General features: G+C 40.9%; 1 protein-coding gene across 2 annotated transcripts; it reads left to right on the top strand.

Annotated features, from left to right (window-relative positions):
• Nucleotides 1-193: 193 nt before the first annotated feature.
• On the top strand, nucleotides 194-21,572 carry MRLN (myoregulin). 2 transcript variants are annotated; one of them, XM_014538714.1, is made up of 4 exons: nucleotides 194-331; nucleotides 8,329-8,452; nucleotides 19,060-19,171; nucleotides 21,346-21,572. In XM_014538714.1, the coding sequence occupies exons 3-4, from the start codon at nucleotides 19,093-19,095 to the stop codon at nucleotides 21,504-21,506; spliced, it is 240 nt and encodes a 79-aa protein (XP_014394200.1). In that variant the 5' UTR covers nucleotides 194-331; nucleotides 8,329-8,452; nucleotides 19,060-19,092; the 3' UTR covers nucleotides 21,507-21,572. The 2 variants fall into 2 exon arrangements, with proteins under 2 accessions (XP_014394200.1, XP_014394201.1); XM_014538715.1 differs by lacking the exon at nucleotides 8,329-8,452.
• Nucleotides 21,573-22,311: the final 739 nt, after the last annotated feature.

The following is a 22,311-nucleotide window of genomic DNA, read 5'->3' as shown; positions in this document are numbered from 1 at the left end:
GGAAAATGGAGTCTTGGGAAGGTCAGTGCTAGAGATGCCACCATTGAAAATTCTAATTTTTGCAAGAAGGCAGCTAAATATACTTTTAAGAATAGTTTCTTGATTTTTAGAGAGAGAGGAAGAGAGAAGAGAGAAACATTGATGTGAAAGCACAACATCGATTGGCTGCACACTCCCCACCACAGATGGAGCCAGCAACCCGGACAAGTGCCCTGACCAGGAATCCAACCAGCAACCTTTTGGTGTACGGGACGACATCCATCCAACCGAGCCACTCCAGGCAGGACAAGGCAGCAGTATTTCATATACCTCCCTCCAAAATGAGAGACAGGTGAGAAGTTGTTCTGAACTGAGCATAAATTTATGGGTTTATGAGTTGTTGACTCTGGGTAACTGGATTGGCATGATTGATGTCCTGGTGAAGTTAAACAAGAGAATGTTCTCTTTTTTGTTCCCACCTACACGTTTCCACAGGTAATAAGTCTGACATGATCGGGGCTTCCCTTTCTCTTGGAGAAGGCCACTGATTGCAGCTGTCCTGTGGGGTTCCGATTTTTTTAGCAAAGATGTGATGTTGCTGTCATTATGTTTTGGGTTGACTTTATAGAACTTCAGGACCATAATAGGGTTGGGGTATTAAAAAAGGTACCTCAGTAATGAGGCTTCCAAAAGAAACAGTCTACACTTAAGTATGGAATGAGACCCCATTAGTACACATGAGTTTAAAAATGTGATTAGGGAGAGGAAATCATTGGGTTTTATTTTACTTGAACTCAATCTCTTTGTGGAAATCTGAGATTCAACTTTTGGGTCTTTTCTCTTGGTGGTTGTGCATGATTAAAATTTAAAATTTTTTAAATTAAAGAAAATGTTTTAAGTGTCCACATGGGTGTGGGAAGCACATTCCTGATGCTCTGAGCTCCATCTCTAAAAGAATCATCACATATTTAATCTTGGCTATTAAACAAAGGGTTCACTAAAAGTAATTAAATAGATGTAGGATGGGGAAAACCTGTAACATTCTCTCCTCTCCTCCTAACTTCTTTTTAAGGCTAAATTTGTTAATTTGACATGGTTCTAGTCTAGGACAGGGACAGTTGAGCTATATAACCAACATAAGTTTGATTACATTCTCCTGGTGCCCATATTTCCAGCCATCTTCCCTTCCTAATCTGAGGAGCTCCCTCTTCCAATTCCAGACCCTCATCTGAAAAGAAGTTCTTAATTCCTTTTATTTCGTTAGTCATAAAAGATACTTTAGACCAGTTCGGCCCAGCCATCAGGAGTTGATTTGCTGAGATGGAAACCGTAGCAGCTTGGAGGGGGAAAGTAGTGATTTCATTTGCAAAGCAAATACCAAGTGATTTTTTTTTTTAAATATTATTTACTCTCTTACTCTCTGTGTGCTTTAGGAAAATAAGTACCTTACATTGACGTTAAGATCCTCAATTGTTAAATAAGTTTTATCACCATTCAGACAAAGTGCAGGTTATTCATGTTAACTGGGCCCATTTTATGCATTGGAGAGTCTCTTCCAATGTTAGAATAAAAATACCCACATTTCAAACTCAGAGCCAGGTTTGACTTGAAATTCCTATGAGCCTGCACCAAGAGTTACATTTTTCTTTGTTTTTGCACCATAAATGGAATTATCTATAAGCATGTTTGAGCCCGTTTCTGTCTCTGAAGGAAAGTTCCGCTTATATATAAACAGGGTGCCAACACTCATCTTATCTCTCCAGGTTAATCAGTTTCTAAGAATTATACTTCTTGAAGATTTACCCTCTGGTCCAATCTGATTACAAGGAGACCAGAGTAAATTCATTTGATAGGTGTGGCTTCTTTTTTTTCTTCTTCGTCAAAACATGCTTTTGTTGTAGCTACTTATCTATATTTTCAGAGGATGGACACTAGGACCTGATTTCAGATACTGGCTCTGACACTGAGGTCCTTGGGTAAACTGCATCCCACTTGGAGTCCGTCTCATCTTCCTCGTCGAGTTGTGTGGAATAAATGTGTCACTATATAGAAAGTTCTTACAACAGGGACTTAGAACTCAGGACAAGTTAAGCTCTCAATATATGCAGGCTGTTACTATATATTCTTGCATTCCATGGCTTTACAGCCCCAGGACTGTGCTGATGATAGATGTCAAATTAGCTTGTCATATCCCTAAGTTTTTCTTGGTCAACATTCACTTTCTGAAAATGCAATTTTACAAGAAGACAATTGCGTTCTTCAAAACCGACCTTTTCTTTTTCTTGGCAGTAGTGGTGAAAAGATGTTGGATTACCTTTCAGAACTTTTCTGTTTTGCCCAATCTGATTTGGAACGCTGTGCTTCTGTGCTTCTTCTTATCAAGTTCTCACCTTGAAAAGGTGATGACATATCTGAGAGGCTGGGCCAAACGCTCCACCACTTGCTTCTATCAGCTACACAACCTTCCCTCAACTTGCCCAGAAATGGAAACCGGGTGGGGCAGAGACACTGCACAAGAGTTTGATAACTGATCTTTATCACTTCCTCCTTTTTGTCCCCCACATGCCCAAGCCAGTCTCATCTCTTTAAAAGTCCTGGGCTGATTAAGGACAGGAAGTTAATTTCCTGATAAGTGTTATCAAGGACCAAAGGGCAGTTCCTTGGGGGCACGTTGCCAGTTACCTTCATTTGCATGAGCCTCCCTGCATGAGCCTTCCTCCAAGAGCTCCGTAGCCACCCTGGACCCTGTGTAATCCGCTAGTACCAACCGTTGCCAGTTACCTTCATTTGCATGAGCCTCCCTGCAAGAAGCCAGTCACCCTTCCTCCAAGAGCTCCATAGCCACCCTGGACCCTGTGTAATCCACTAAGTACCAATGAGATCAGACTCTCTCCCACTCCAGCTGCATTTGCAGAGATGTCTGGAGCCTGGCGTGTGAGGAACACTTCCTTCTGCTGCTCCAAGGGCAATTGGAGGGGCCCTGAGCTTGTGAGAAGGGAATGTGTTGCTTCTTGAATTTTATTGTTTGAGGATTTGCTGGGTTTTCTTACTACAGGGACTCTCATTCAACACACAGTTATCATCAAGCCAGGTTCTATCCTATATAATAAAAGCCTAATATGCAAATTGTCCCCTTGACCAAGAGTTCAACCAGGAGTTGACATTTTTCCTAATCCTATATAATAAAAGGCTAATATGCAAATTGTCCCCTCGACCAGGAGTATGACCAGGGAGCGGAACCGGCTGACCAACTGCCTGCGGCCCCTCCCCCCAGCCAGCCCTGCCCCTGTTTGGCCTCCCCCCCCCCATTGGGGGGCAGGGCAGGCCAGCCAACCAAGGGAAGGGAGGCCCCAGTCGGCGGCTGCTAGGGACCCTACCCGTGCACGAATTTCGTGCACTGGGCCTCTAGTTTAATATAAATAAGTCAATAAACAAACAAACCTCCAACCAGCTTTTTGAAATGAAATTGGGGAAAAGATGCTTAAAAACAGCTTGAATACGCAATTCCATAGGGTGTTTTTCATCTCTCTCCCTCTTTTTTTTTACACATGTCCAAGTCTGTGACTTTTTTATTCATGCCCCCCACCAAGTGTAGCCAAAGCAGAAATAACGGGCCCCGACTCTGGGTTACACCCTCCAAGTCCCCTACCCCAGACACACTCCTGTGAGGCAGAGATGTATAAAGTACTGATGTGTGATGATGGTCTGGGGAAGGCCAAAGGGACCAAGAGCCCCACCCCTGGACCCAGGCAGCAGCAGGAGAATTTTCCTCTGGAGGGAGAGCAGGGCCAGCCTCAGGTACCCAGAGTGCTCGGGGGAGGCAGGGCCTGCCACCACCAGCCCTGGGGTTGGGGGATTGGGAAACTCCATGCAGTTCCTGGGCTGGAGGGACACGAAAAAGGGAGCCTTCAGCATGTAGCCTTAAGAGGGTGGGGATGGGGACAGAGGGTGCTTCGAATCCTTGTGGAGGGAGAACTGGTGCAAAACGGGGGAGGCCTTGGGTATCTCAGAGAATGGGGTAGCCCCTGTGGTGCTTATTCTTTCGGAGCTGGAGGCCAGCCGAGTGGCCATCTCCAATACCTCCCACAGGGGAAGGCCAAAGGGACCAAGAGCCCCACCCCTGGACCCAGGCAGCAGCAGGAGAATTTTCCTCTGGAGGGAGAGCAGGGCCAGCCTCAGGTACCCAGAGTGCTCGGGGGAGGCAGGGCCTGCCACCACCAGCCCTGGGGTTGGGGGATTGGGAAACTCCATGCAGTTCCTGGGCTGGAGGGACACGAAAAAGGGAGCCTTCAGCATGTAGCCATAAGAGGGTGGGGATGGGGACAGAGGGTGCTTCTGAACCTTGTGGAGGGAGAACTGGTGCGAAAGGGGGGAGGCCTTGGGTAGCTCAGAGAATGGAGTAGCCCCTCTGGTGCTTATTCTTGCGGAGCTGGAGGCCAGCCCGAGTGGCCATCTCCAATACCTCCCACACCCCCATCCTGGGTCTTGGCTGAACACTCAAGGTAGCCACAGGCACTGATCCTGGCCTTCCTCAGACGGAATGGGCTCCTGCTTCACCTTGGCCAGCGCTCTCCTGGTATGCTCCTCTTGCCTCCAGTCCTTCTTGCCCACGAAGATGATAGGCACGTTGGGGCAGGCAGAAGGGCTTTATTCTTCATTCACCTCCGGGGTCCCCTTCTCAGGAATGTTTCCCAGGCTGTCGGCGCTGTTGATGAGGATGTCATTGTCAGGGTGGGAGAGAGGCTGGAGGTGATCATAGTCTTCCTGCCCTGCTGTGTCCCTGCTTGCCCTCGCCTCGGTGTCTACGATGTAGTTCTCAGAGGACGGTAGGGACCTGGACCTCGGGAACTGGTCCTTGCGAAGACCATGCGGAGGCAGGTCTTCCCACTGGCCCCTCCCCCACAACCACAGCTTCTTTGGGACCAAAACCACTGGGGCTTCCTCCGCCACCTTCAGCTGTGAGGCTGGGGCCGGAGGCAGAGATTCTGCTCTTCATTTCTTATACTCAATGGCAGTGTTAGACTGCAACACTTTTTTAAAGAAAGGTAAGACATAAACCTGAGAGATCTGCCTCCAGCAACAAAAATGGGCGCGAGGGGCAAAGTATTCAAGTTTGTGTAACACTTATGACATGAAAATAAATGGAACAAAAGGAATTTGCCAATGTGAGGTGACACATTATTTTGGGTGGGTGTGGAAGCCCTAAAAGTTCAAAAGCCCCCCCCCCCCACCTCCCTCAGGGCCTGAATTTTCCTTATTGATCCTCTTTATGAGTTAAGAGCTGTGATGTGAAAGGCAGAAATTTTACCCCTGGGTAGGACCCATTTCCTGGATTGCAACGGGGTGTGTTGGAAAGTGCACACACTTGGCCACTGGAGACAGAGTTTCAAGTCTCCCTCGGCCACTTGCTCACTCGCTGTGGCCCTGGGCCAGTTCCTCAGCGTCTCTTGGCATTAGGAGTCTAACTCTGAGTCTGACGCATAGAAAGTGCTCACATATTCCTTGTCTTTCTGTATCTTTCCCACCCAAATTTCCTAAACCAGAAATCTGGGGGGCGTCCTTAACTGCTTGCAATCTCTTCCCACCCAATTCTAGCCAGGCACAAAATCCTGCCAATTTTGCCTGCTAAAGGCTGCTCAATCCTACTCGTCCCCTCCATTCCTGTCCCAAGTCACTTCAGTCCTTATCACTCCTGGGCTGTTGTAGAAAATAGTTTCCAGCTGCTTTTCTGCCCTGACCTGCTCCACTAACCCCAACCCCACAAATCTTTGTAAAGAAAAGCTGACCACATTGAGCCCCTGCTGAGAATAGAAGCATGAGCCCCCAGCTGGCCTATAGGACGAAGTCTTTAATATAATAAAAATAGCAAGCACTTCCCTAGTTCTTACTCTTGTTCTTTTAAATGTTCCCCGCATGTTAACTCAGTCCTTGCAACAACTTTATGTGAGGATGACTGTTAAGATCTTCATTTTACAAGTGAGGAAACTGAGGTATAGAGAGGTTAAATAACCTGGTTGGAGTTAAACTGCTAGGAAGGATGAAACAGAATATTAAAGTTGTTTTTTTTTAATGCATTCCTGCTTAATCTAATTTTATCTCTGGCCATTTCTGCCTTGTTCTTTGTCTTCCAGCAATGCAAGCTACATGCAGTTTACCCTCCCCGCCCCAACTCTTCCCATAGTTGCTCCTGTTAAGAGCTCTCCCTGGAATGCCTTTCCCTGTTGACTCCTTGGTGAATTTCTACCTCTCTTTTGAACTTGGCCCTGGCATCACCTCTGTCATCAGTCAGTCTTCCCACCTGTTGCCCTTGTGCTCTGCACACACCTCCAAACATCTGAGGGGCTGCTTTATGTTAGGAATGGGACAGACAGTGGAAACCAAGGTCTAGAAGTGGTCATCAGGATCTTATGTTCATGTTGGGGGAAGAGGCAAAAAAGCATTACAAGAAAGATAAGCAAAGTGCACTCTGGGAGGACACGTGGGTCAAGGAATCCATACTAGGTTGTAGGGGGAAACCCTCCCAGAGCAGGTAATGTTGAAACTAGGATTTCACTGATGGAAAAAAATCCACAGTGAGGAACTGAGGGAAGAAAAGTTTGCTAGACAGAAGGAATGGCATTTGCAAGCTCAGTGCCAAGACATGGTATAGGTTTGGGGAAATTGTTGAGTGTGTTCATCTATTTCCTTGTCTTGCCCACTTGGCTGAGTTCCTTAAGGTTGTCAAGTCCACCCAGCCTGGCTCAAGGAGGTTTCAGTAGACATCAGACTAGAATTCAAACACTGGAATCTCTGGGTCCCCTCTCTCCTCATCTGTTAAGGGCAATGTTAGGAGACCACTAAAGTCCTTTGGAATTTCTGAGATTCTATGAATCACATATAAGGAAAAGAAGTCAAGCAGAGGGCCTCATTTTAAGAATTGCCTGAGAGTCCTTGGCTAGTAGTCACATCACTCTAGCATCTGTTTCCTTTGTCACATGGTATTCCCAAAGAAGGCCACATTCACAGGTTAAGACGTGCACATATATTTTTGAGGGACACAGTTCAACCCACAATAGCTGATAAGTGGTGGACTGTGGTGCTGAACTACTCCCTAGTCATCTGCAGAATGGAGTGTTTATGCCTCAAGATAAAATTCTTAAATTGTATCTTTAAAAAACTTCTCTTTGTGTTGTACAATGAACAAAATATTTTGCCATAGTATGTGGATAGGTTCTTAAAAGATACATATATTCAGTGGATACTCAAAAATATTAAATTGACCAGAGTATTTAAAAAAATTTAGGTTCTATTCCTACTCTACGCACTCTCACCCATCTATTAAATCAGTGGTCGCTGATTTATTAGTTTTTCTTTTTGGCAATTACTTCAGCAGAATAACACTCCATTGTGTGAGGTTTGTAGTGAGGGGCTCCCCAGCAGTTAGTTGAAAAAGGGTTTAGTTTGATAAAAGGACAGTTACCAGGCCTGAGCCAGGGCGACAGGCAGCTAGAACCTAAAGAACATGGCAATTTGATGAGCATTTGTTTACTTCAATTTATATCTTTATATATTTCAGTAACTTATGTCTTATCATCATTTTTCTTTCAACACTTTGTACAGAGCCAGTGTTTAATATAGTTTAGATCTGAAGACACACTGTTAGTAGTCCAAACAATTTAATGTCAATTGCTGGGAGTAGTGGAGGTATAAACTTGGACTTTTTTGAAATACGGCTTTCAAGAGAGGACAGCCTCTACAAACCAGTAATCCTGGTCAGGATTACACTCTCTTCTTCAGACTTTGCTTCTGTAGGTTCCCAAGATCCACCTCCCTGCCCCCAACACACACAACCCACACATGCACACACACACACACTGCCACACATGCACACACACACTGCCAGGAATTATTTTGGGATCCCTAAAGGAGAGAGGCGATATGCTCACAAGTAAATAAATCTCAAAAAAACTGATAATGGGCACTTGAAAATCCATTGGTTCATATATATATTTTTAAATGGGGGAAATCAGTGTAAACAGAAAAAAAGTATATAAATTTGAGAAGATAATCGTATGTCCCTGAGAAAGCCTTTCTCAGAAGAACAGAGGATAGTATTACATTAAATGAGTCACGTCATTTTACAAGAGAGTTGAACAGGAAGGATATTTTTGTTAGTTGGTTGGTGAATTCTTAAAGAGTGTTTGACATAGGCTCTAGTGATTGTGAAAGGGCTGACCCCCTCCTCATGGGGTATTTGAGCTCCCGCGTGGGCCTAAGTATAGTTTTCTCATAATTTATCCCACCTGTGTCTGTCAATTCCTTCCCACTTGCCTCCTCCCGTAATGGTCTGGCTCATGTTTCTTCATAAAGCTCTAGGCCAGTTATTAATAACAGCCCAGTGATTCTCCTGATCCACCTAAGAGCATATGGTGTTTTTCACAAAAGAGAGCGATCATCTCCTCAACTTTGGACTTCGCTCCCTAACCCCTGAACAGTAAGTTTTGTGTTTGTTTTTTTTTAAATGTAGCATTTTAAAATGTTGATATAGGAGGAAAGTTTAGTCTGACTTTTCTGTTTCTGGCAGAGAGAGAATACAGTAAGTTAAAACTTAGATTCATGAATCCTATTTCCCTCCCTGCATTTCAGCATCTCTCCAACTTTTATAAAGCTGAATAGCAGATAAATTAATGTATTAGAATTCTAGTCTTTCCATTTCCTTCTAGCTAAATAAAGGCAGGAGGAGAAGCAAGGGATGAATGGTATATAAATGACTTAAACCAGCCTTGTGGCTATGCTTGATATTCCTGTCTCCCCCGTGTTTCCTCTCCAAACAGAGCATTTCCCTGATTTCAAAGAGAAATTTCACACGTGGAAAGTATCACAGGGGAGTGTTGGACAGGAGACGTGGGTCTTGTCATTTTTCCATGTGTGAGATTTGGATCAGAGAGGGCACCTGTCTTGTGCCACGGGTTCAATGCCTTCTTGTTATTTTAACCAAAGGCTTTGTCTTTGAAGCCGTTCTTAACGGTTGCTTCGGAGAGCCCTGCAAAGTAGGTCACTGTGTTTTCTGTCTGGAAAGGAGGTCCCCGCTGCCCAGAACGGCCGGTGCCCAGCTCGGTCCTCATGGGCAGAGATGAAACCTGACTCTCCGGTCCTTCTGCAGGACTATAAATCAATACAGCTTTCGGCTTTGGTTACTTATGTTCAGTTCCCTTGAAATGTGCGTCAGGAGCCTAGATCAAATGTATAAGGGAGGCATTACAGTAAACTGGAAGGAGGCAGATGCCCGCCTGGTATTGAGCCCCCAGCTTGGACCATTCATAGATAGTGTGACCTTACCCAAGAAGTCAGCCTCTCTGAGCCTCCTTTCCTTGTTTGTAAAATAACAGTCATCACCTGTTTTACGGAGTAGTGGGGTTTACTCATAATGAAAGTAAGTGGCCAAGTATGGTAACATTATTTAGGAAATCCCCCATTTGAATTTTTTCTGATTCTTCTTTTTTCAATTAAATTTTTTATTCTTTTTAAATTTACAGTTGATATACACTATTATATTAATTTCAGATGTGCAACCCCATGACTAGACATTTATATAACTTATGAAGTGGTCACCCCAATAAATCCAGGACCTGAATTTTCTCAGTCATCTCATTTGTTTCAAATTTAAACCTAGAACCTTCCATGTGGTATTTGATGGAACACATTAATCTAAGCTATCCTATATAATAAAAGCCTAATATGCAAATTGACTGAACAGCAGAACGACCAGTCGCTATGATGTGCACTGACCACCAGGGGGCATACGCTCAACACAGGAACTACTCCCAGCCCGAAGGCCCTAGGCCAGCCAAGGCGAGTGCCAGTGGAGGGTTCCCCCCACCCACCGATCGCCCCGCCAGTTGCCCCACAGATCAGCCCTGATCACTGGCTAGGCCTAGGGACCCTACCTGTGCACGATTTTCGTGCACCAGGCCTCTAGTAGAGACAATAATTAGCTTTTACTGCTTTTAGTAACTTCATCTTTAGGATGGTGTAGGCTGTGTGAATGCTGAGGACGGGAGCCTTGAAGGGTGGTGTATGATTAGCAGTTCATAACATTAGGCTACAGCTAAGATCAGCGATGGTGGGGAACCTTGCAAAACAATTTCAAAGCATAAGCTATTGTTTGATAAACTTACCTGCTCAACTCTAATCAGCATTCTAAAATTTGTCTCTTGGCTATGGTTACAAAGGACTGGTTGGCCACCTTGCTAGATTTGATTCTAAGTCTGGATGGGACAGAAAGGAGGGTTGTTTCAGGGAATACCCACTTGCCCAAGTGTCACCCTGTAACTCAGGAGATAGGGGGAGTTTTTGTTTTCCTCTATAAGCTTTCCTTCCGCAATCTTTTATTTAATTCCTACAGTGTGCAAAACACGGTGCTAACTTAGCAATGGGCCAATAAGCTCTAACTGTAGAAGATAGAAAACATTTCATGATACAAATCAGAGTGAGCTTGTTCCATGATACATGAGAAGTACGGACAGGATGCTGTCGGTATTCCACAGGGGCCTTCCCACCCAAAACTTATTTACCAGAAATGAGCATTATTGCTCAGACTTCCCCTTGGAAGGCTGTACATTCTTGGAAAACGACTCAGTGATTTACTTGGGCTCACCTCCTATGTAATGAGCTTGTAAGGCACAGAAAAACGGCACCTTAAAGTCATACCTTATCCTCCCCACCCCACATTGTTTTAAATTGAGCGCCTATTTTGTTCCGAGTTCTATGCTAAATGTTGGAAAAATAACTCTGCCTAAAAAGAAGTCACAGACTTTCATTAACTGGAAATTGGGTTCCCCAACCTGGTCATCTATCCTCTCAGCTAAATTGGACTCCAACGAACATTTAGCTAGCATCAGATATCACGCCTGTACCTCCATGAATAAAAAATCACTACCAATGCGTTTATGCAGAGGAGTATGTGTTGCTGGCCAAGAAGATAGCTTAAGAGATTTTGGCAAATGCTTTTTAGAACTCAAACAGGTCCGGAGATTTTCTCCTGTCCTCCACTCACCAACCCCAAACCTGTGATGACACTTGTTTGGATGTATGAATCCTGAAGACAAAAAACAAACACCTCCCCGCCCCGTCCCACTTCTCATTCCACAGAGGATGGGGCTTGGATGGCACTGCTGTGTTGGGGTTTCCTGCTGAAGCCTGGGGGGACAGGGGCCCAGCCAGGGCCTGGGCAGCTCACTGAGCTTGCAAGAGTCCACTACAGCTGTCATTCATGGAGAGGGTTGGGGAACTTGGCAGGAAGTTTGAAAACATTTTGATTCTTTTGGTTCTAGAATATTTCTTAATGTTAAATGCCTGTAGCTGAATAATTTATGTCTTCTTAGGGGCAATGTCCAATCTCCTGTTGGGGCAGGAATGTGGTCACGGGAAATCTCAGCCTTAGGAGTCTTGGTAGTGGATGGTTGAGAGGAGATGTTTGTTCATGTGTAGAAAAATAGTTCATTTTAGGGTTAAAATAGTTACTTAAAACATTAGAGACATGGTTGTAGATGGCTCAGAAAGGCCCAGGCTGGATAGGTGTTGGCATAGAAAGAAGGTGTGGGAGGTGCAGTTGAAGAGAAAAGAAGTAGAGGGGTTCCACCACCCAGGTGTGGGGCCCCCTGTCCGTCTGGAATACCAGGTTTTCCTCTTGTCCACCTGATCACTCACCTCTCTGAACTGTACTTGAGCTGCCATATTTCTGATTCTGCTGCTTCTTCATACCAACCACTATTTTATCCTGTGTCAGGCATGTTGGGCTCTGGTCATAACTTTTTCCAGTCCTGAGATACTGCAGAGACTAAGGCTTTGGAGCCAAACAGACCTCCATTCAAATCCCTGGTTATCCCTGGTGTGTGATCTTGTTACCTAATCTCTCTGGAAATAGGAGTGTTAATAACTCACCTCACAAGGTTTGATGAGATTAGAGTCCAAGTATGTGTAGTCCCTTCTTAACTGTAGTTATGAATAAAATCCTTTCAACCCCCTGGAAGAGAGGCATTATCTCTGTTCTCCAGATGGGGTAGCTGGTGGGGTTAAATGCCTGTCCAAGGCTACAGAGCTAATACCAGCCAGAACCAGGATCTAAAACCAGTTCCATCTGGCCCCAAGACCTTTGCTCGCTCCCCACTCCACCGACCATGTGTGACAAAGCCCAAGTTGTTTTCAGTTGAAGTCCAATTTGTCAAGTTCTGTGCCTAGTGAGTCTGCCCGGCCAAGTTTTCTAGTTTTCACTTGTGACCACCTTTATTCTGGACTCTTTGGTCTCACCTTGGCCTGAATCAAAGAAGTTGGGAGTTGATGAAGGTAGACTATCTCCAAATAGTTACATCTCATGAAACGCAGAATCCAATTTATCAGAAATTTTGAAAAATTGCTGAGGCAGTTAGTTATGTTAGTAGCTCTGAAGGAAAGTAACTGTGACCTCAGACAAGTTGCTGTACTTCTCATTTGTCACATGAGAAGTTTACAAAATTTCACATGTCTTTTCCAGTGCCAACATTTCTGTAATATTTCAGACCCTTCACCACTGTTGGGTTTTTTTTAGCTGGAAAGAGAAAAATTTCCTTGAACTCCTATTTTAATTAGGAAACAAGGTACAGTAATCATGTCTGCAGTCGTTTAAGTATAAAGCCACATGCCATTTATTATGATTCTCATTCAAGCTTTCTCTCATGCAAGGCACATATGATTGATGACTTAATTTTTCAGATGTACATTACACTTCCTTTCTCACATAACTCAGCTTTGGGAGAATCAAATGAAGCTTAATTAGTTCAGAAAATGCAACTTGAACTCAATTTTAGAAATTTACAGAACAAACAAAATCCATTTACTATTAAAAAGGCCCAACTTTTCATTTAAGTTCCGAATGACTCAAATTTCAGTTCATGTCTCCTGCCCTGCCACACAGCACCCATTTCATGAGTCTTAAGGGGACAAATCTTCATTATACCATAGAAACAGTAGCCATCCCAACAGGACACTCCTATCCTAAAACCCGTAGGGCCAGTGCCAAATTTTTGTTGCCTTCCAACAACTTGACTTGGTTTCCTAATTACAAGAAGAAGAAAAAAACCCCACAGAAGTGAAAACACCAACAAGACATAATTACCATATGATTCTGAAGTTTCTAAAAGATACTTTATTGAATATTACTTTTATGGGAAAGAGACCTTTTCCATATAGAGACATATTGAAAACACCCAACTTTGAGATTTTATTTTTAAAATATTTGCTGGGAAAAGTAGACTTAATATACAGGGGTGGGCTAAAGTAGGTTGAATTACCAGCCATCATTATGTAAAAGATAAATCATAAGTAAGGATATGAAATAATAACTAATAATGACAAACTATACAATAATAAATAACAATACAAGAATAAACTCTGTTTTGCATATTAACAGCTGTAAACCTACTTTTTCTCACTCTTATATGTGTTTTTCTTGCTGTAATGATAATTTGAACAACATGCACTTTCAGTTTTCCAAGAAATCTTCTACTTTCCATGCAGTTATTATGAGGTACTGGGGTCCAGGATGGGTAAGTAAGGCCCTCCCCACTTCCTAGGAGGAAGACAGCAACTACCTATGGGGTGGTACATGCAAGCAACCACAATACAGTATCATGAGCTACAAAATGTTACAGACAAGTGAGCAATAAATTCTACCTGAGGAAGTTAGGATGGATCACAGAGGAGGTAACATTGGGTTTCAAAGGATAAGTAGGTGTTTGATAATTTTGCATGTTTAGGTGCTTAAAAGTACCTGAAAAGGATGATTCATTCAAAGGGTACCATCTACAAGGTAATGTGCTAAATGACAATGAATAATAATAGTCACCATCTCTTATTCAGTGTTTATGTGTTAGGCACCACTATTATCTTATTTAATTCTCACACTACCCTAAGAAGTAGGTACTGTTATTATCGCCCCATTTTATAGACATGTTGAGGCACGAAGAGTTAATGTAACTTGTCCAAGGTCTCATGGCAAGTGGCAGATCTGAGTTAAGCCCTATCCATCTAATTCCAGACCCATCTCTCAACCACCATGTCCAAAAAGCATTCTTGTTATTTCTCTGTCCAGCTAATGATAAGGAGATCAAGGGGAGAAACTTGTCAGTTATAAGTTGATCAGTGGGAAGGTAATGAACTAATTAATAAACAAGAATGAAATCGCAGGTAGTAAAAGCTGGTGAAAAATAGATTAAAAAGAAAAACTGTACTTTCAGCTACCCTGGTTGCTAGTGGTGGTTTGTGAATGTCCCATTTACAAAGAACAGATTGTTTTGACATGAATAATCTGACAACAGCTGTTGTAAAGATATTCTGGCAAAACCAGGGTCATCAGGCCCAGAGAATAACTGCAAGACTGTCCACCCTACTGTTCAACCAGTGGTTCACTTTTGCAAAGAGCCAGGATCAAAGAAAGAGAGTGGCCGTTAATAATTACATGTGGATATTTCCATTTCAGTACAGTCGGTTTCCGTTGGAATACAGATCTTTTCAAACGGGACTTTTAATTGGAAAACATTAGTAAATCCGTGTAGTTGAAAGAAGGTGGCATCTGGGGACTGGAGAAGTTAGTAGTATCCAGGCTCCAACTTGGAATACTGAGTAGCCTGGGTGGCTGCTCCATGTCCTGATAGAGCATAGCATGGCCTGGCACATGGCCTCAACAAAGAGTCATTATTATACTTAAGGGACCTGCTAAGCAGAAATGGACAGATTTCAATTATGTGTCATTTTTTTTTAACATATGTCTCTGGGGAACTTCTGTCAATATTATCTTGACTATTAGATATTAATGGAAACAAGTAGGATAAGCACATTTTTGTCAAAAAGGAAAATATTTTTGAAATGTGACTCATGTTTAAGATTATAAACTTGAATTCAATGAAAAGTGTTTTTCTTTTAGTTGAAAAAGACTTTACAAAGTATGTTCTGTTCTTTGTCTTGACCAAGAATCCACACTTAATATGGGAAATAATAGAAGAAAATTTGAGAAAGGGGTGATGTCTTAGTGCAGTGGTTCTCAACCTGTGGGTCGCGACCCCTTTGGCAGTCGAACGACCCTTTCACAGGGGTCGCCTAAGACCATCCTGCGTATCAGATATTTACATTACGATTCATAACAGTAGCAACGTTACAGTTATGAAGTAGCAACGAAAATAATTTTTTGGTTGGGTCACAACATGAGGAACTGTATTTAAAGGGCCAGAAGGTTGAGAACCACTGTCTCAGTGGAAATAATTAGTAGGAATAATACTATATAATAAAAGCCTAATATGCTAAGTGTCTGGTTGTCCATTCAACCAATCAAAGCATAATATGCTAATGATATGCTAAGGCCACTCAACCACTTGCTATGACGTGCACTGACCACCAGGGGGCACGTCCTGGAGCCCTCCCACAACCTCTCCCCCTGGCCAGCCCCACCTCCAATCAGCCCCCAACACCCCGATCGGGGGCAGGGCCGCCGGCCAACCGCCCTCGGCCCCTCTCCTGGACCCTACCTGTGCACGAATTGGTGCACTGGGCCTCTACTTTTATATAATAGATGAGATTGTTGTTTTGCATTGTTTTGTTTTTGCCAGGGGACCTAGCCATTTAACTAACACACTCTTCTTCTTGAAAGAAAGAAAGACAGAAAGAAATATATATATATATATATTAGAGAGGAAGAGAAAGATAGAAACATCAATGATGAGAGGGAATCATTGATCAGCTGCCTCCTGCACACCCCCCACTGGGGATTGAGCCTGCAACCAGGGCATATGCCCTGACCAGGAATCGAACCATGACCTCCTGGTTCATAGGTAGATGCTTAACCTCTGAGCCATGCAGGCTGGGCCCCAACACATTCTTCTTATGGTTTCAGGAGTCAGAGTTGATTTTAGAAACCCTATTTTATATAAAAATATGATTGTAAAGGTTTTAATCAAGACCCTACAAGCTGATGTCAGGGTGAAGAACAGAGAATACAATGAAGTTTAACTCCCAGAGACCAAAGGTTGCCACTACTCTCTGTTTGTCTAACTTACTTTGTGGGATACCACTGTTCAACCATTCAATAAACAATGAACAGTTCAATTTGAATTAGATTATTTGGAATCTTGATGGAATCAAAAGAAAAAATAAAGATAAGTTTTAAAAACTAGATAAGAGAGTACTCGTTTTATTTTCAGTACAACATTCTATAAAATAATAAATTTATTCCCAGTATCTTCTGGAAATAGGAGAAAAAAGGTAGGTAGAGGCATACAAATGGGAAGGGAAATTATTTGCAATCATCTGAGATTATGAAATATATCTGGCCCAAAACAACCTACAATGTCTTATATTAGAAATTGGAGGTGATATTATATTTTAACTGTGATTTTTAAATACTGTGATTCAAGATAGGACCGAGGTCTTGAGCTAGTCACACTATACATGTTCTAGGATACTTCACTTGTTTGAAATTTATTTATATTTTTGGTGTATGTTTTATTCAATAACAAAATTTTTCCCTAAAATATGCTGTTGTTAAATAGTTTTCTCCCAAAAGAATGTCCCTGCAATCTCAGAGAAGAAACACTTGGTTACTAAGCTTCTAGCTAATGTAAATCGACCTACTGAGATCCTCCTCACTTGACCCACAGTAGAATCTGAGTGTGTTTGTGGACTTGTGATGATACTAATTTGTGTCCTTCCAATGATTTAGATCTATAAACAGATCTGACATCATGGAGAAGAACCAAACAGGAATCAAGCACATTCCTGTTTCTCATGAGTATTTTGAACGAGACAAGAACATGTTGTTTAGCAAAAGAGTGCATTTATTACAGAAGACCAGGATATCGTCATGTGTTAAATGACTGGTTTGACAAAAATAAAATCAGGTTATATTACTTTTAAATATATAAGGAAGAAAGAAGATTAATTTCTTTAGTTTTCTAAAGTTATATAAGCAACATTGTTTTATTTATTATTTTGTTGTTGATCCTCACCTGAGGATATTTTTTTCCATTGCTTTTCAGATAGAGTGGAAGGGAGGGAGGGAAAAGAGAGAGAGAGAGATGAGACACATTGACTGGATGCCCTCCCCATGCACCCAGACCAGAAGTGGGGAGCGAACCCAAAACCCACATACTACCCTTGATGGGGAATCCAACCTGCCACCCTTTGATGCACAGGCCCACACTCTAACCACTGAGCACACTGACCAGAGCTAAGCAACATTATTTTAAATGAAAAATATGAGAAATGAAAAAAGCAAAAACAGAAAAAAAAGATCACAGTCATTCCACCCAAACTTGACTGTTATGACCACCATTCACATTTGTAGGTTATTTCTGTTTTATTTTTTAAATATTTCTATTGTAAAGTCTCACATACATATAGAAAATGAAACTTTTATTTAGAGTTGAATAAGTAGTTAAAAAGGGATTGCCAATGTAACCACACCCAGGACAAGAAATGAAGCATTGCTGGAAGTCCCCATCTTTGCCTTTCCCTTCACTTACCATCACCATCCTGAATTTGTGGTAGCCAATGCCTTGCTTTTCTGGACAAATTTGCCACTACACTGTTGCCACCCATATATGCAGCACTTAACTGCATTTTTTTTTTAATTTAAAAAGTTTTCATTATAATTCACATATACTATTGTATTAGTTTCAGATGTGATTCAACCTTTATGTACCTTACAGAGTAATCATCACAATAAATCTAGTAACACCTGTCACTGTACATAGTGATTACAATATTAATGACTATATTCCTTATGCATTATGTTCCCATGACTTATTTTATAATTGGAAGTATGTACTTTTAAATCGCCTTCTCCTTTTCTGCCTATCTCTCTGTACCTCTCCCCTCTGGAAACCATCAGTTTGTTCTCTTATTTTGTTTCTGAAACCATGTACTTTTAATTCTGTTTTTCTGCTTTACATGATTATACTTACACTGTGTATTTTATTTTAGGCCCAGCTTTTAAAAATTTTCAAATTATGCTTTTAAAAAGCAACTCTGTTTTTGTATGTAGCTGTAGCTCATTATTGTTTAAAAAAAATCCATTATATGAATCTATCTATCATCTACTAATGAGCATTTGGGGTGAAGATATTATAAATAATGTTTGAATATGTTTCCTGGTATGGATAGCCATACATTTCTTCAGGGTACATACCTAAGATTGTGCTGGGGGGTCATAGGTATTGGTTTGAATCATCTTTAAATGTTTTAACAATTTTCTAAGCTGTGCTTCTATTATTTCATATAATAATCATCATTTTATTAGACAAAAAAATCTTCCATTTGTGACTGAATTTCATGGCCTGGTTTTTTGTAGTAAATTCACTCCTCCACTTTCTAATTTACTCATAAAATAATAAAAATCTTAAAACTTATAGAATTTATAGCAGACAATTTCCTGAGTTATGTTCTATTATGTAGGCAAAGAAGTTTGTTGTCATGGTAGATATTGAAGCAAAAATATTTTAAATAATTTTAGGAATTTTTTTATTGAGTTATATTTAACATGCAACATTGTACTTGATACATTTATATTGTAATATGATTGCCATACAAGCATTATCCAACATCTCTGTTGGATCACGTAATTGTCATTTCTTCTAGAGTTGGAAATAACTAAATCAAGTCTCTTAAAAGGTTTAATGTTCATAATAGTGTTGTATTTTTTTTTGTTTGGTCTATAATCACTGTGCTATGTATTAGGTCTTCAGGATTTATTTATCTACTAGTTACAAGTATGTACACTATACAACATTTCTCCCATTCTCTCCACCTCCCACCTCCGGAAGAATTGTTGTTTTAAAAAGTATCGTGAATGTTTGCCCTGACAGGAAAATCCTAGAATTCAATTTAACTCTACTGTTAAAGGTGCAGTTTTTAGCTACACAATTGTGTGATAAAATGAAATCAAAAGTCCACCCTTCAACATCGTCCTGACCTCTCTGAGAGTAATTTTAGAGTTTCTCTATGCAGGCTCCCCGCCCCTCAGCTTCATACACTAGCTCACGATCCAATAAAACCTTTTAATGTGCTTTGACCCAGGATCCAAGGTTGCTAAGAGACCACCTGTGCTGAATGCACTTTGTTCTAGCAAGAGCAGACAGAGAGGAAACCAAAGAGCTGTGTTATCTGCCACAACCTGGAATTGAGTCAGGTGAGAAATGGATTTCTACTTTTCAGTCTTTACCAGTTGTTTCGTCTTTCCCTCACTTCCTATTTGAGTCCCTCTCTTACTGTTGTTGGAGGAAATTGAAGGTACCCTTCGGGGCACAAACAAAGGAAACAATCTGGCAGCGGAGTTTATAGGAGAGAAAGCCACTTTGCAAGCCTTGTGTTATTCTTCCCCCTTGTTTCTGTAGCATAGGCAAAATGTTGAATGTGGGGGAAATTCTAGGTGTTTACTTTGCTAGTCATTGCTGTGTAATTTGAGGCACATTATTTCTTCCTTTAGGAATGAGGCTATTTATTACAGAAATTAATCAAGATTGCTAAAAGTGGGAGATAATGACACTTGCATAAATCTCATCTACCTTCCCCTCTTTTTCTCCTCTCTTAAAACTCAACCTGCATTTTTGCTTTTGAGTGAAAATAGCACTAACCCAAACTCGCCACTTTTTAAGAGTACTGATGTTCATTTCAAGTTGAGTGTCTATAAGAAACTTTGAGCCCTGACCGGTTTGGCTCAGTGGATAGAGCGACGGCCTGTGGACTGAAGGGTCCCAGGTTCGATTCCAGTCAAGGGCATGTACCTTGGTTGCGGGCACATCCCCAGTAGGGGGTGTGCAGGAGGCAGCTGATCGATGTTTCTAACTCTCTATTCCTCTCCCTTCCTCTCTGTAAAATATCAATAAAATATATTTTTTTTAAAAAAAAAAAGAAACTTTGTTGTAAGCGTCTGAAAATTCCTTAGTTGACCTTGCATTCCTGAAAAAGGAGTTAACCCTAACCCTAACCCTAACCCTAACCCTAACCTTAACCCTAACCTCCCTACCTGACTGACATTTGGTAAAATGCTCCAATAGTATGTTAACCCGACCACAAATTTACACTTTACAAATTCTATTATACTTTTTAAAATCCCAGCTATTTTTAAACTGTTTGATTAACACTGAAATGTGGAGGAAATTAAGTGATTGATATCATATTAAATGACCAGAATATGAGTCAGAGGATCTTGAGGGGAAAAAATCAAGATAATGAAAAAGACCTTTTGTTGTTTGATTTTTTATTTTGTTGATCCTCACCTGAGGATATTTTTTCCATTGATTTTCTAGAGAGAGTGGAAGGGAGGGAGGGAGGATGAAAGAGAGAGAGACAGAGAGAGAGAAAGACATCAATGTGAGAGAGACAATTGATAGGCTGCTTCCCGCACATGCCCTGACTGCGCCCTACCCACGGTAGAGGTAGAACCTGCAACCCAGGTACATACTTTTGGGAATTGAAACTGAGACCCTTTGGTTCTCATCTGATGGTCCAACTACTGAGCAACACTGGCCAGGGCTTGGTGTTTCATTTTTTTTTAACTAAAAAAAAATGTTTTTACCTGCCTTTTTCCATGTTTTCCAATTTTCATTTCCTGGTAATACCTACTATATTATGGGTTGGAAGAATGACAGTTTCACCGATACCATTGTAAAATAATGTAAATGACTTAGCAGATAAGACTTTATAAATACTGATAACATAAAAAAAGAAGTTATTTTGATAGTTCCTTGAGCTGTTTAGTTTCTTTTTAAAAATTAAATATATTTTTATTGATTTCAGAGAGGAAGGGAGAGGGAGAGAGAGATAGAAACTTCAATGATGAGAGAGAATCATTGATTGGCTGCCTCCTGCACACCTTTCACTGGGATTGAGCCTGCAACCCAGGCATATGCTCCGACTGGGAATCAAACTGTGACCTCCTGGTTCATAGGTCCATGCTCAACTACTGAGCCACACGGGCTGGGCTAGTTTCTTTTTTAAAACATTTACTTTTCAATTATAGTTGACATACAATATTAGTTTTATGTATACAGGAGGGATTAGACATTTATATACGTTACAAAGAGGTTGAGCTGTTTCTTTGAGAAAGAGAGGCAAGTTTGGGATATAGAAAAATCTATGATTATGACATAAAGTAGCCAAAATGAGTGCATGAAAGATATTTTAATTCATTAAGGAGTAAAACATTTTAGTTCTTTGGTTGGTTACAAATATGCCGAGTCTTGCCTAAAAGATGATTCCTCATCACTATTTTTTTACAGTGCAAATATTAGACTTAGTTTTTAAAAAAATCAGAATTATAAATGTGTTCAATTGAGGCTACCTCTCTCTTTTTTCCTCTAGGAAGCAGGATCATTCTGGATATGACATCTAGAAACTGGATATTAATTTCTACTACTACCCCCACAAGTCTGGAAGATGAAATTGTGGGAACAATTCTAAAAATTTTGTTTGTTATCTTTGTTGACTTAATGTCTATTATTTATGTTGTTGTAACTTCTTAGAAAGTTGACTTCCCTTTATAAGTAAATTTCATATTGAATTCCTGTGAATAAAAATTTGTAGTTTAATGTGTTGAGTGATTTTAATTTGATGACATCTCCAGTTCTTCTAGAAGCCAACAGGATGATAGTACAATGAAAACACAGTTAGTATTGTTTAGTACTTTACGATTTATAAAGCATTCCCATAAATTAAAGTGGAATTTTTCCCTCCAAAATCTACACTACTGAGTCATAAGATTTTCTGATTTTTAACACAATTGTTATGTGGTAAATTTACTAAAATTTGTGGGTATAATTATGAATAAAGTTGATTTTTTAAGGCTGCATGCCTATGTGACATTTTATATGGTTCTATTTTTAACACACAAAGTTTAATATACAATAATCTTTTCATAGGATATACCAATAATTTTTACATATTATAAACACATTTCATCTGTGTGTAGGTGGCAGTATGTCATTTAATGTAAGGCTCACAGTAATTGTAGAAGGTAAGTGTTTATTATTTCCATGTTATAGATGAAGAAACTGAATCTTGGAAGAAATATGCAAGCTTGAGAGCATTACTAGGAAGTGGCAGAACCAGGTCTTGGGCCTTCAAAGACAAATAATAATAAGACAAGTTTGGTAAAAAGCAATCTGTAGAGCTCAACTTTTTTTCACAATAATGTTTTATTCAAGACCCTATGGCTGTATTTTAGTATATTAGTCCCTGCTTACCTGTGGGGAATATGTTCTAAGACCCTCAGTGGATACCTGAAACCTCAAATAGTACTGAACCTATATATTCTTGGTTTGTTTTTGG

This window comes from Myotis brandtii, unplaced genomic scaffold, assembly GCF_000412655.1.
Source record: "Myotis brandtii unplaced genomic scaffold, ASM41265v1 scaffold196, whole genome shotgun sequence".
Taxonomy (NCBI): domain Eukaryota; kingdom Metazoa; phylum Chordata; class Mammalia; order Chiroptera; family Vespertilionidae; genus Myotis; species Myotis brandtii.
Note: the sequence above shows the minus strand (reverse complement) of the source record. Positions and strands in the feature narration are given on the sequence as shown.

What these genes read in the sequence shown, in the direction of transcription:
- MRLN (XM_014538715.1), top strand. Translation starts at nt 19,093, where the DNA reads ATGCACTTTGTTCTAGCAAGAGCAGACAGAGAGGAAACCAAAGAGCTG. An exon ending in ACAACCTGGAATTGAGTCAG is followed by an intron (nt 19,172 to 21,345) that starts GTGAGAAATGGA and finishes TTTTTCCTCTAG; the next exon opens with GAAGCAGGATCATTCTGGAT.